We start from the raw sequence: 13982 nt of genomic DNA on the forward strand, positions 1-13982 counted from the left end.
ACACTGCAGTATATGGCAGCAAAAACATTGACATTGGTAATTGAACTTTAGTTCTTGCAGTATATTTAAGAAGTGTACAGTAGTATAACAGAATAATGTGTAAATGAGGTAGCAATACACAGTGGTCATATACTCGGTTTTGAGCACGAGTCATCGGACCTATATCGGATATCAAATGATAAATTATTGGTTACCAAAAAGAATCTGTATGAGAAATTAAGGATGAATTTGCCATTAATATGACTGAACAGAACATGTGGGATAAGGAAACTTGGCAAATGGCAACATGATCTTCCAGAATACGGAGAAAAAAGGCTAAACTATCATTTATATCCTCGAACTATTCATGTTTTTTTGATTCTATCCTTAAACTATGAATTCAGTTATTTCTATCTTGAACTTTCAATCTTTTTTCCATTTCTGTCTTGAGGTACACTTCCGATGGGATTTTCACCAAATTTTGCTGACATGGCTTCAAACTCCGAGAAATTGTACATATAGGCATGATGATGTGTCAAAAAAAATCAAATCTACTTGAAAACAAATTCAAAAAGAAAATCAAAAACTGATTAAAGAAAATCAAATTTGAGATCTCAGTTTGGTTCGGTGGCATCCTCTTCTGCTCTATCTTTGGCCCGCTGGAAGCAGTGTTGTGGATCCAGGAACTGTGCTCCCTTATTGGCTCATGGGTTTGTTCTCGGTCTATTCCTCTGTTTGATCCGGGTCAATGTTTTCCTTGCCTCTTTCGGCTTGTGGATTAGGGATTCCTTTCGCTCCCTTAATGGGTTTGTCAGGTTGGGTTTGAGGTTCTTGGTGTCTTCTATGAGGTTCTTGGATCTGTGTTCTCTGAGTTCTTCTAATGGTGTGTTCAGGTTGTTGTGCTTGGCAGATGTGGGTTTTTGTTGATTGTTGGCAGATGTGGATTTTTGTTTGTTGGATTTGTGACGCTTGTGTCAGCTCAGGCGTCGTGTTCTCTGGTTCAGGTTCGTCTATTGGGTTGTTTGTCCAGATTCGTGGTTAGCTGGTGTTCTGATTGGTGGAAAGTCCTTGTGAAAGATGGAAGTCGGGGTTTGGAGTAAACGAAGAAGAGGAACAGTAGAGAACTTGAGATAAAAATTGGAGATTTTTTTTAATTTCATTTGACGTGTAAAAAGTTGATTAAAAATAATCAAAAATATTTTTTTTTACTTGTATCATGCCACATGTACAGTTAGTTTGACAGAGTTTGAATGCCACATCAACAAAATCCGACGGGATTCTCATCAGAAGTGTGACTCAGGACAGAAACGAAAAAAAGATTGAAAGTTTAAGGATATAAATAGCTGAGTTCATAGTTTAAGGATAGAATCGAAAAAATATGGATAGCTTGAGGATATAAATGATACTTTAGCCGGAGAAAAATAGTACAGAAAAAGCTGTAGATGTCTAGTACGTGTTTTATAAACATTCATCTTCTTGTTGACCTTGCACTACAAATGAGTCTGGCAATGGTTGTATAATTTTTGTTATTTTGCAAAGATATATATATATATATATATATATATATATATATATATATATATATATCCACTGTCACTGAATCAGGATCTTAGCATGGCTTCACGGAAATCCAATAAATGATCTTAATGCCTGTATTTTATTTTAGGGATAAGTATTGAAAAAACCTTTATACTTTTAAAAAAAGTTGAAACAGGACCTTATACAATTGTTCTAACTAAATAAACCCTTCTACTTTGTGTTTTGGACTCAACAAACCACCCATACTGAAAAATCTCTATATATGAGGAGAAGATATATATGAATTCCTAACCCTAAAATATACTTCTTTTTTTAGGTGGAAATAAAAAGGAAGCCAAGCCCTAATTAAAAAGCTAGCTTCAAGAAGGAATAGTTGATTTGAGAAATAAAGGCAAAATTGGGATATACCCATCTAACAAAACATAGTGGCACATGCTCCTTGGGCATCCTACATAGCTTTCTAATGGAAGTACTAGAAAAGGTCTTTAATGAAAATATATATATATATTACGGGAGGATGAGTGGGGGCTTTGAAGCAGAAATCATAAGTTGATTTCACTACTCTTCCTGTGTCAAGTGTATCACACTGGCCTACAACAAAGCTTACTCACATGCCTTCATTGGAAGCTTAGGAGGATCCATGTTATTCTTTGTTACCGTTTGGGCCTAGATTGAAGGCTGGCCTTCCCTTAACATTGGGCCTAAAGACGCTGTTCGGAAAGCCCAAGACGTCATCATCGTCATTGAGTCATTGTCAGCGAGCAGCCTACCATTCCTCAACAACAGAGTCCAGGCCCATATAGTTCAGTTTCGTTAGATTTGTACGAGACAAGAGTACAAGACAACAGCTTTCGATCAGTACTCTTGATCATGCCGAGGTAAAATGTTAAAAGGGTCCGACACCTGAAGGGCTCCCATGTCCGGTTGAAGCCACTCTACATGTTAAAAGAGGTAATCACAAACTCTAAAGAAGATGATCGTCCACGTGCCATCACGTGATTGTGGGTAATATTCCATACGTGCACATGTTATAATTAGCTTAGCCAATCCCCATGCTCGGATCCACATGTTTTCTTTGCTGTAAAAATGAATTGCATAGTTTTTCTACAAAAAGCTAAATCATAATTATATGATTTCTTTTAATCATTATGTAACAATTTCCAATTTTAGGTTACCGACTTAAAATATTCACCCATTACTTTTACTGATAGTACAAGTATATGGGGATTCGGCAATTTATAATATAATAGTCTGTGAGATGTGCCACATAACAAATAACATCATATTTTTATTTTTTAATTTTTAAAATTTATTTCATTTTTTATTCATCATTAAATATGAATTGTAAATTTTAAAAAATTTCGGAATTTTCAAATCCGTAATAGAAGGCTCCCATGCACTCCCATCATTTGTGGCCGTGGATGCCACGATGAAGAACATGTCACCCTCAAAAGAGAGGGTCCCACAAGCCACCACTTCTTCTAATAAAGAAAAGTCACTCAACTACGCGTTTGTGTGTACACACTAATCTACAAAAGAATTGGAAACAGTCGAGCAATAAATCCCGCAGTTCACACCATGGACTCTCTCCATTAAGTAACAAACATACCAAACAGCCCCTTATTCCCTCTCAAAATTTCCTTTCTTTGTCCGCCTTTCCTTATTATATATTCAAAAAAAGGTTCCCATTTTTAATCCAATCCCACTTCTCTCTCACTCTTTTGAATTTCTAGAGGTAGAGAGAGAAGAGTCTTTGGGATTAGGCGATTAGCCTCTTGAACCTTGAAATTCAAATCCATTATCATCACCACCACCACACCACCATTTTCAGCATTTGAAATTGAAATCAAATCCTCCATGTTTGTTATCTCATTTTCCTTGTATTTGTGTCCTGCATTCAACTGCTGATGCATTGAGAGGCTCTTCATTGATATCTAATTCCATTTAAACCCCCTTAATTGACAAACCGTTTTCAATGGTCTCCAACATTATTTTACGCGTTTTTTTTCCCAATTCTTTTCTCTGTTTCTCAGCTGTCGTTACATAAAAAACAAAGAGAAGCTTCGCAAATTGAACGAACCCCATTTATTTAATGATGTGAATTTCCTCAAATTGTGGCTTCTTTTGTCATCCAATATCAACCGAAAACCCACTTCTACCCAGAAATCCAGCTCATATACCCACGACTGTTGTTATAGGATATTGTTGTTTTCCCGTTTAAAGACTTGATTTTGATTGTGTATTTCTTCGTTTACGATTGTTTTTTGGCCTTCTGTTGGGTTTTCTTCGTTTTGGTTTAATGGGTTGCGCCAATTCGAAGCAAAAACGATGCAGGCACTGCCAGAGCCCGTACTCGCCGGTGCCCAGAAGCTATTCGATGAATGTCCACCACCCACCGGAGAAGAAAGGGGATAGCTATCATATTGTGGCGCTTACCTCCACCACTCTCGGGTCTCTCAAGCTCGATCAATCCAATCAAAACAGTCATGTTGATACCAAAATCATCGCCAGCGGTGGTGGTTCTCCGATGAACGGTAATTGCAATGGCGAGGTGATTAAGATTGTTGTGGATGATGATAAAGAGGAAGAGAAGAAGGACTTCTCAATGGGTCTAATTGAGGCCAAGACTTGGTCCGATATGATCCAAGAGAAAATCCCAAAAGTGATTCCAAAGACACCGATCATGACTCCACCTGGAGAACCAGAGACTATCAATACATGGGAGCTAATGGAGGGTCTTGAAGACAAAAGTCCATTCCGATCGCCTAATCACTTCAGGAGTTTCTCTTTCAATGTCGCACATGATCCAAATACTGCTCAATTAGATAGCCCCAATTCGAGATTTCAACAAGTAAATGGCACGGCATCAGTGAAGCCTGTTTGGGTTCAACTGTCTGATGAAGTTTCAAAATCAGGCACTCTAGTTCAAGAATTTGATCCGGAAGTGATATCTGAGTTTAGGAAATCGCTACAAGAGCTTAATCCTGCTCACCCATTTTACATTAAGCCTTCTGATGTTGAAAAACAACCGGCTTTGCCCCTCGATGGCATGTCATTTGATATGAATTGTGATGCAAAGAAGGTAAATGGGGTGATTATGGATTATAAATGCGCAAAGGAGAAGGAGAAGGTGATTGTATATTTTACGAGCCTAAGAGGGGTTCGTAGGACGTATGAGGATTGTTGCCATGTGAGGGTGATCCTAAAAGGCCTTGGAGTTCGAGTTGATGAGCGAGATGTATCGATGCATTCGGGGTTCAAGGAGGAGCTGAGGGAACTATTAGGAGATGGGTTTAGTGCAGGTGCATTGCCAAGAGTGTTTGTGGGGAGAAAGTACATTGGTGGAGCTGAAGAAATTCGAAGAATGCACGAGGAAGGGGAGCTAGAGAAGGTTGTTGAAGGGTGTGAAATGGTGGATGACGGTGGTGGAGGTGCTAACGGAGCTTGTGAGGCATGTGGGGATGTAAGGTTTGTGCCTTGTGAGACATGTTCAGGGAGTTGCAAGATTTACTATGCAAGTGATGAAGAAGACGACGAGGAAGAAGAAGAAGAAGTAAGTGATGAGGGCGAATTCGGGTTTCATCGTTGCCCTGATTGTAACGAGAACGGACTTATACGCTGCCCCATCTGCTGCTACTAAATTTCTCAGTTTCTATAAAACACACACTTTGTTCTTTCTGGGTTTTCTTTGTGAGTTGTTTGGTGTACAGTGAGGAGTTCTGGTATCTATGTTAATGAAGCGGGACTCAGAAAGCCATTAGCATTCTTCCTGGGTTTCTTGGTTAAAGAAACTTAGATGCATTTTTCCGATTGTATCATTCAAAGCATATATTAAGAATGTAAGATGTAAAAGTGCATTTCCACCTTGGAAATCATACATTTTGTAATCTTAGATTGAAATCCAACTTCCAATAGTGCCTCTATGTATGATTTTCCACTGAAATAATTGAATCAAGGGGATTCCATTACTTCATGCTCTTGCCTCAAATTTGCAGACACCAATGCAACATTATTCCATTGATCAATACCATGACAGACAGTGCATCACAGGGAGACACTACTCACTAGTTCCATCAAATGACCATTTCAACCCTAAATTCACAATTAGTTATGATAGGGATCCCAACAACTTAGTTACTAAAATATCACAATTATCCCAACTGCAGCTAGTGTATTTGTCCCAGTTATCTCATCTACTGAATTGTACGCACAGTATTTCATATGCATCATGTGGAGCCCACGAATTCCCTTGAATCTTGTTTGTGGTTAACTCAACAATTGGATAACTTGGATATCAACTATTGGGATCGTTATCATTTTCATTGAGAAATTAGGTTTCTTGACTTACACAATTCTCCGGCTCAAACCCTAAACTCTAAACACAATTCTCTTATTTTATTTGTTCTAGATAGTGGTTCAGAACAATGTCTCCGACCGACTAATTCCACGCTAATAAATTTAAAATCGAAGTAGAAAAGCAAGTTAGATGGGAATGTATTAGGGTCAACAACGGCAAATATGGGGAAAAGGTCAGTCCACTGTCTTTCATTTGGACTGGCGTATAAACAAGTCAAGGAAGTGGTCATGGATTTCTAAGTTTCAACGAAGGGCATGGGCATCTGAAACCCCAAAGTCTGCATTGCAAGACTGGTTCCTCTGAAAGCTACATATCAACCCTAAAATAATGAAAAAAAAAAGGCACATTTTATATACATATAGTTGCATACATTATACTAAGAAAATCTATCATTGAACCAGAAACATCACTGTAGGGTGGCGCATAGCATCAACAACAACATTATATGTGAGATTCTAATATGCATTTGCGGACAAGGGAACAAAAATAAAACAACTAGTCAATGTTCCATACCTGCTCTTCCAATGTTTTATTTATACACTTCTCATTGCATTTATGCAGAAATGGGTTTTTGAAGCAGAAGACTAAAACAGGGTAAATCAGTAAATGCCAATTGACATCTAATCAATGATCAATCACACTCATTTTTGGGTTGGTTACAGGCAGAGTGCAATTATAGTGTGCTAAAGATTTATCAGTAGTGAACAAATAGCTTTGAATTAGACAAGCGAATATGTAACACAATGCTAAGAGTGTTTCTTTTTTTTGATAATCGAGAATGACACCATACAAGTTTACTCTTTGAACATTTGATATGAGCCTACACTCGGGCCGTCATGCCCGAGCACACAGAAGTTTCTTACCTAACAACAAAGTAAGTTGAGCCAAAACCCAATGTGGGACCACAAGGGTATTGCTCTTATTGAGAATCAATCTCAAGACCTCCTAAGTCCATATGATTTGGTCATCCCATAGAGATTCACCGACTAGGCTATCACTTAAGTGGTTCCCAGTGATAGAGTTGTAGGGGTACAATCTAGAGGTCACGAGTTCAATGCATGGAAACAATCTCTCCACATATTATGTGGGGTTAAAGTATGTGTACATCTTATATGTCCCCAACTCTGTCCATTGTAGAAACTTTGTACACAAGTATTATTTACTTTACCATCCATAGATGCTGAAACAAACAAGTTCCAGTGGCTGAGGATTGACACTTTTGGTGGATCTACATTGCTGGATTGTGAGTTGTATTATGCTACAATTATTGAGTCAGAAATTCAATTGTTAATGCTGAATGTATAGAAGCAACTGGAAGCATAAAGTGAATTGGGGATAAATTTGCTATTATGTTCTTCCAATTGTATCCAGTTAGTTCTTTTCACAAGTTTCAAGACATAATGGATTTGATGTATGGATCACTCAGACAGGTAACATGTTATGCACATCACGAAGTTGATGGGTTGTAAAGGCAGCCATTAAAAGCCTGGTTGGAAGCAGCTGGTCGGTTAAAGATGAAGAAAAATATATATGTATTTTTTGAAGTTGGGATTAATAAAAGTATATATTAGTTGACATTTGGACAATACAACTAGGCATTTTCAAGCAAGCCAACCCCCTAAATGCAACACATCACCAGACACCACCTATGTTAGTTCTGCGGTCCACAAAACTTATCCAGAACACATTGATAAATATTGTCCGCTTTAGGCCACGGGCCTGCATAGATTTGTTCTCATAGACTATTTCCGTAGTACTTAGACCTAGAAAATGCATTTGTTGTGTGACAGGTGTTACGACTTTGTTTATATGTCACTCGGTTGTTTGTTGTGTGATAGATGATAGGACTTTGTTTATATGTCACTCGATTGGGTTATGCCAATCCGATATGTGATTACAATTCTTGACAAAACGTACTAAACATTTAAGCATTCAGAGTCCACAGAATGCAACACTGCGGATCATCATTTAAGTTGCAACACTATTCAACAGAAGACCAATTATTCTACACAAAAAACAGCAGAACACATACACTGGTGTTGTTCAGGTAGACTGAAAATTTTCACCTATTCCTTACCGCGGGTTTCCATATCAGCTGCAACTTTGGCTGCACGAATCAAAACATCTGAAACCCAAAGAACACCGTTGAACTAGTATTGCCTTCAAAATTCTCCGCACGTCCATTCCAAGGATCATATTCTCCAATATGTTCCCCCCAATGTGTTACGCATACACGTTGATCCGCAATTGTAGCTCCCTGAGATATCAAGTGAAAAATGAGAAACAAAAATGCTATATACCAAAACATCAGAGCTTCAGGCCAGGATATGAACAGTTGGATCTTCATTTGTTAGCACTTGGATCATTCAATTAGGAGGAAGTTCAATAGCAAGCAGAAGAAATTCTCATTTTGAGATCTAAATTTTCATATTTGTATCGACAACATTTTTAAAGTTCAAGCAGACATCACAGGGCCGCCTCTGGAGAGAACTTGTTGTAGGGAGATAAAAAAAAGTTAAAATATTGTGAACTACTAAGCTGAAATAATAATCCCTGTATCTTCATTTTGATTTGCATTTTATTAGGTTATAGATAACCATTAAATGTGACTCTAGAGGCAATTGATAATCGTTGAATTCCCTCAAAAGCTAATTAAATTCTTCAAGATAAAGTAATAATGAATGGAAAGCACAAATTGTAGACATTAGATAAATTAATGCATGACGGCAGCGATAAGCTACATGGGAATTCTAATAATAATTGGTTTCAAACAAAACGCCATTTCACAAAGTTGAAAGAAAATCAAGGAATCATACGGGAAATATCACAGACAAGATAAAAGCATTTTCCATCACAATAAAAAGCACTGAAACATCTTTCAGGAGCATGAAAAATAAACTTGCACCGAGCAAGATGGAAATTTCTAGCGCATAAGCATCTCTAAATGTCACATATGCAGTACAAGCAGATTCGCTTGATCTGTTCTTGACTAATACCAGTGAACTTTTGACTTGCAAGCAGCTCATTCACAATAAATTCGTCAATAATCACTTCTCAAAGTTTAAGAGAGATGATTTTCAAGTCCATTCTATTCCTTCAAAATATATACACATGTAGACTGTCATATAATTGTACAAATTAAGAATATAGGAATTAATGTGTACAAACATACATATATATATGTGTGTGTGTGTGTGTGTGACTTACTCGATCGAAGAAAAAAGGAAAAAAATTAAACTGCTTGCTTGTAATGCTAGAGTCCATAATTTCAAGAGAAATGAAACAAATTAAAAACAATGGACGAGCATGAGACGTGGAAAAAAAATGAATGTGGGTAATGTTCCTGTTTAGAAAAATTGAGGGAGTCCATGTACATATGCAGAGAGGAAGACATGAAATGGAAGGCACTGTAAAAGCCCTCTTATTTACAGAAGAAGACCCTTTTTTTCTTGATTACTCATGGTAAACTTTATCAAGAAGATTGAGTTACAACCTAAAGGACACTAAGAAAATTGTGCCCCCAAAGTTGAGCTTCAAACACTGAGAAGAATATGGCATCAAGGATATGCACAGAAGCGATGAGGAAAGAAGATGATGATACTTGAATCCATTGGCACCTTGATTAATTCAAAAATACTACTTAGAGGAATTAAATGTATTATAAAAACCCACAAGTGAGAAAATATAAGGTTTGATCAACAATTCAGATAAAGCAAATATTACATTTGAAATTTTGACTAATCTGATGACCAGTTAACAAATGACAATAAGTCAAAATACGATTATAAGCCCACTGCACCGCAGAGAATTTTTAGTATAATTCACATTACATAGTACTCTTCGAGTTGGAGTTAATGAATACGACATGATGATTTCTACATGATTAATTGCACAGAGCCACAGAGTGAGCAAAGAAGTCCCAAACATCCTCAAATGAAAAATGTGAGAAAGAGATAATACACAGTACCACCTTGAGCTCTATTACATGTGATTATCCTGAGGTCAATAATTACTGGTCCCTCTCCTCCCTCCCTCACATCAAACCTTCACATTGTTGATAATAACCAAATTACAGCCAGTAAATTTGTGGTACATGCTAACTTAATATTAACACAAAGCCTTCAAATCCAAATCCTCATAATACAGCTATGTATTTGATGACACAATGATGGCCCTAGTGTTCAACAATCTTAAACACTCCCCAACAACCCTCACATGCTGAGATATGGGTATTGGGGCCATCGCCCGTGAGGGTTAATTCAAGTCAAAACGTTCAAACCCAGAAACAATTAACATAAAAGGATTCAACTTTAACCCAGAAATTACAGTGACGAAACCTAAAAAGATCCCTAATTTTCATAGTTTCGAAATTTTCAATTGGGAAGCAAAAATAACATGAAAGAACTGGTACATATCCACATACATAAATTCATTCATCGGTAAAGTAAATTTGAGATTGTGTTTCCGATAAACACTCTCTAATTGCTTAAGCAACTAAGCAACAACTGATTCATGACGAGAAGCACAAATTTATTGAGGGGTTTATGCAATATAAAATTGCCATACGTACCTGTTCTATTCTGGATCAAGATTAAGCACTACAAGCTGCGTAAAGAGAGACTGAGAGAAGAAGAATGCAAGAAGATGAGCTGGACGTTGAACACGAGCCTTCCTGACGAGTCAACTCGTCAGTTGGAGCGTCGACGATTCACGTAATGGACTCCGTTCGCGGGGTATGTGAATACGGGTTTGCGGGGAATCTAGTTTCGGATTGAACCACTAGTAACTGTTTTCTACCTTCCGCACGTGCCAAACAAGGGCAACCCAAACGACTTCGTTTTAAGTGAATCTGTTAAATTTAAATATAAATATTTGAATTTAAATTTATTTTATATATTTTTTTAAAATTATTACAATTTAGGGACGTTTATGCCATACAACAGAATTAGTATGATTCCTTGAGATCCAAAAATGAGAAGACGACAAATAGGCCTATAAAATTTACAAAAACATAGGGTTTATACATCTATAGGTTGGTTGAGAGACTTTTTAATTTTTATACATGTTATTAGATTTGGGTTTTTGTTTTTGTCTTGGAGTGATTTCCAAATGAATATGATGGAGACACTTGCTTTCAAAATAATTTTCTTCAATTTTTAATTTCATTTTCTTTTATTGTTAATGACTTTAAATAAGTTGTTAAAAATTTTTAATATATTTTTCTGTTAGAAGAATTTCCTACTTATATTCCTCCTTTAGTTGTTCATAAGCCTTTCTCTTACTCGATTTCAATGATATGTTATTTTCTGATAAAAAAAAGAGATAGGTTGCTTGATGTCATTCAAATAGATAGGGCTTAGGTGAATTGATTTTAAGAAACTATGCCATAACAACAAAGTTAAATGTGTTTGCATGTAATTTCTTTACAAGGTAACTTACTCTTAATTAGGGTTTTTTTTTTTTTACATATACATATACATATTTCCATTAAACCATAATAGTTTTGCACTTAGAGATATGTTCAATTTAGTTGATTGTATTTTTGTATAATATATGAATTGTCCCTTTAAAACTAGAGTAAATTTGTACAACACTCTAGCTAAGTGGGCTACCTAGTTATGATCAGTCAAGTTCAAGATTTATAATTACAATTATCCCACACTCCCCATGTGAAAAAAGAAACACATTATTGCCACCATTATTAATCTTTCAAGGACAATGTCATGTTCATCTTGGTACAAAAGTGTTTGATTTTAATTGCATATAAACACAAATTTTTAACATTTTCATTAACTCAAGAATCTTTTCCATTTTGTGGATGCGTAGATTATATATATATTAATCAAATTCAGTGTGTCATTAATTTTGTGAATTTTAACTAATTATCTGATATAGGAGATGATTTTGAGTTGGTTTAAACCAAATTTGGTGTGTTTTGGAGTTGATTTGATAGAAATAGAAAGTTGTAAGTAATTATCACTTTTACCAGTTAGTAGAAATCATTTTTGAGGGTGTGGCTGTACAACTGAAAAATTTACAAACGGTCCATTTTCGATGAACTTTGATCGACTAAAGCGAAATGGAGTTTTGAACCGAACCAAGTGTCTTGGCCCTTGGCGCCACCCCAGTTTCTTGAAATTCCATCGTTTAGAGCCTCAAATCTATTGTTTTCTGTTTTAGGGGTGTTTTTATGATTTTACATTTTCGTATTTTTATCATAATACGGTTGTAGCCGACCCCAGATGTCACTATCTTTTCATTCTATCAATATATCAGAAAACCTTAGAGAGTTTATCTCAAGTTTCGGATGGATTCTTGTGTTCATTATATCAAACGTTGGTTTGATTTGTGTTTTCCTTTTCCTTTCTTGATATGTCCGCATTATTATCTGCCTATTTAATATTCACCAAAACAAGATTGAGATTAGGAGATTACATTTATGAAATTATTAGTAATTAATAATTAAATAAAAATGAGGGTGTGCTTTATTTATTTATTGACTGGCTAATAGTGTTTTTAATATTCAATCAAATCACTATCTAATGATGATTGAGAGGCTTTTCATGCTGGCATTATGCCATTGATCCCTACTTACCCACAAATCTTCCCAAGTCAACATATTTTCTGATTTTGACACTATTAATTAATTAATTAATTAATTAATTAAGTCCCACATCTATTTTCACATCAAGTTCATATTTTTATTATTATCAAAAACTAAAATTACATCTAAATAAATAATAACAAGAGCCTTTGCCAGCACAAGCAAATTAACTTAATTAATTACATTAATTACTCTAACACTTAGTTTGGTCTATATAGTGACCAAAACCCAATTAACTAACAAGTCACATGAAAAAATAAGGAGAAATATTACTAGCTAGGTAAGCTAGTTAACTAATAATACAAAATTTAAGTACTTTAATTAATTAATTAATTATTACATAATTAAACCCCTGATAATGGCAGCTTCAGGACTATCCGCATCAATTGTTGCCAAAAGCTGCGACAATCGCTCGCTTAAGTCATCGACCTCCCTGTGCAAGTTCCTTATATAGTTGCAGGTCTCCTGCAACACCTTTGAAGCTGATACCTACATTACACATACATATTTTAACTCATCTTCTCTTCAACTATACACAAACATATATATATATATATATATATATATATATATATGGTCCAACTAATTCTAAGACTTTTAAGGTCAATGAGAGATTTTTAATTTAAGACGCACACATATATGAAAAAATGCGCCACGATTTCCGGGTCAATTTTCAAACTTAGCACTTAACCTGCACAGTTCAAGACCCCTACAGAAGAGAAGTCACTTCATTTTTAATCACAGATGTTCAATCTATTTATCAATGTGTAGTTTACAAAAATTTTTGACTTTAGTGAACGTTTGTGATTAGAACTGCAATGTTTTCTACTGCAGGGGCCCTCGTCTGCAACATGCTTCCTACACCATGTTAATTATAATGTCTCTACATAATTTCTTGTCTACACCATGCTACCTGACTGTCAGTCTACCGCAACCCTACCATGCACATCAAAAGCAAATGATATGAAACTATGAAAGAGATTGAGAAAATATGTATATATATGTGTACCTTATCAGAGCGCCTTTGTTGAATCTCAGGGAGGAGTTGCCTTAACTTGGAAACAAGTTCAATGATCTGATCATCAGTGATCCTTGAAGCCCCAGACGACTGCCTTGATCTTCTGCTAGACATTCTCAATGGCTTGGCTTTATGTATCTCTCTCTCTCTCTCTTAAACTAGCTAGTTCGTTTTGAGAGCAATGAATTGTGAAATATAAGAGGAAGGGAGAAGAGAGGGTAAACTAGTAGTGTGTTAAATGAAGAGGGAAGAGGGGGGAGAGATGAAGAATTGGAGAAAGTGATAAGAGAGTTATATAGAGAGAGATTCACTAGTGAAGGACCACAAAGAGAATAGGGGAGAGAGAGAAGAGAGAAAAAGAAGGTACAATAACATATACAGTGATGTTGGATGTGAAGTAGACAAGTGCATTGGAGAAAGCAGTGGCCTAATATGGTTTTGGTTCTTAGAGAGAGAGAGAAGACTTCATTCCTACTACATTTCAG

The 13982-nt window shown here is 36.1% G+C and overlaps 2 protein-coding genes and 1 long non-coding RNA gene across 3 annotated transcripts; 1 reads left to right on the forward strand and 2 right to left on the reverse strand.

Moving 5' to 3' along the window:
- Positions 1-3215: 3215 nt before the first annotated feature.
- On the forward strand, positions 3216-5491 carry LOC119993722 (uncharacterized protein At3g28850-like). The gene has a single exon (XM_038840942.1). The coding sequence runs from the start codon at positions 3818-3820 to the stop codon at positions 5156-5158; it is 1341 nt and encodes a 446-aa protein (XP_038696870.1). The 5' UTR covers positions 3216-3817; the 3' UTR covers positions 5159-5491.
- Positions 5492-7723: 2232 nt separating this feature from the next.
- LOC119992972 lies at positions 7724-10641 on the reverse strand. Its single transcript, XR_005466465.1, has 2 exons — positions 10446-10641; positions 7724-8132 (listed from the first exon to the last, which is right to left on the reverse strand). It is a non-coding gene; the product is annotated as an uncharacterized LOC119992972 (long non-coding RNA).
- Positions 10642-12559: 1918 nt separating this feature from the next.
- Positions 12560-13821, reverse strand: LOC119993772 (transcription factor PRE5-like). The gene is made up of 2 exons (XM_038840996.1): positions 13489-13821; positions 12560-12968 (listed from the first exon to the last, which is right to left on the reverse strand). The coding sequence occupies exons 1-2, from the start codon at positions 13609-13611 to the stop codon at positions 12816-12818; spliced, it is 276 nt and encodes a 91-aa protein (XP_038696924.1). The 5' UTR covers positions 13612-13821; the 3' UTR covers positions 12560-12815.
- Between the last annotated feature and the right edge of the window lie 161 nt (positions 13822-13982).

The sequence above is a fragment of the Tripterygium wilfordii genome, chromosome 23 (genome assembly GCF_013401445.1).
Source record: "Tripterygium wilfordii isolate XIE 37 chromosome 23, ASM1340144v1, whole genome shotgun sequence".
Classification (NCBI taxonomy): domain Eukaryota; kingdom Viridiplantae; phylum Streptophyta; class Magnoliopsida; order Celastrales; family Celastraceae; genus Tripterygium; species Tripterygium wilfordii.

What these genes read in the sequence shown, in the direction of transcription:
- LOC119993722 (XM_038840942.1), top strand. Translation starts at nt 3,818, where the DNA reads ATGGGTTGCGCCAATTCGAAGCAAAAACGATGCAGGCACTGCCAGAGC.
- LOC119993772 (XM_038840996.1), bottom strand. Translation starts at nt 13,611, where the DNA reads ATGTCTAGCAGAAGATCAAGGCAGTCGTCTGGGGCTTCAAGGATCACT. An exon ending in AACAAAGGCGCTCTGATAAG is followed by an intron (nt 12,969 to 13,488) that starts GTACACATATAT and finishes TGTGTAATGTAG; the next exon opens with GTATCAGCTTCAAAGGTGTT.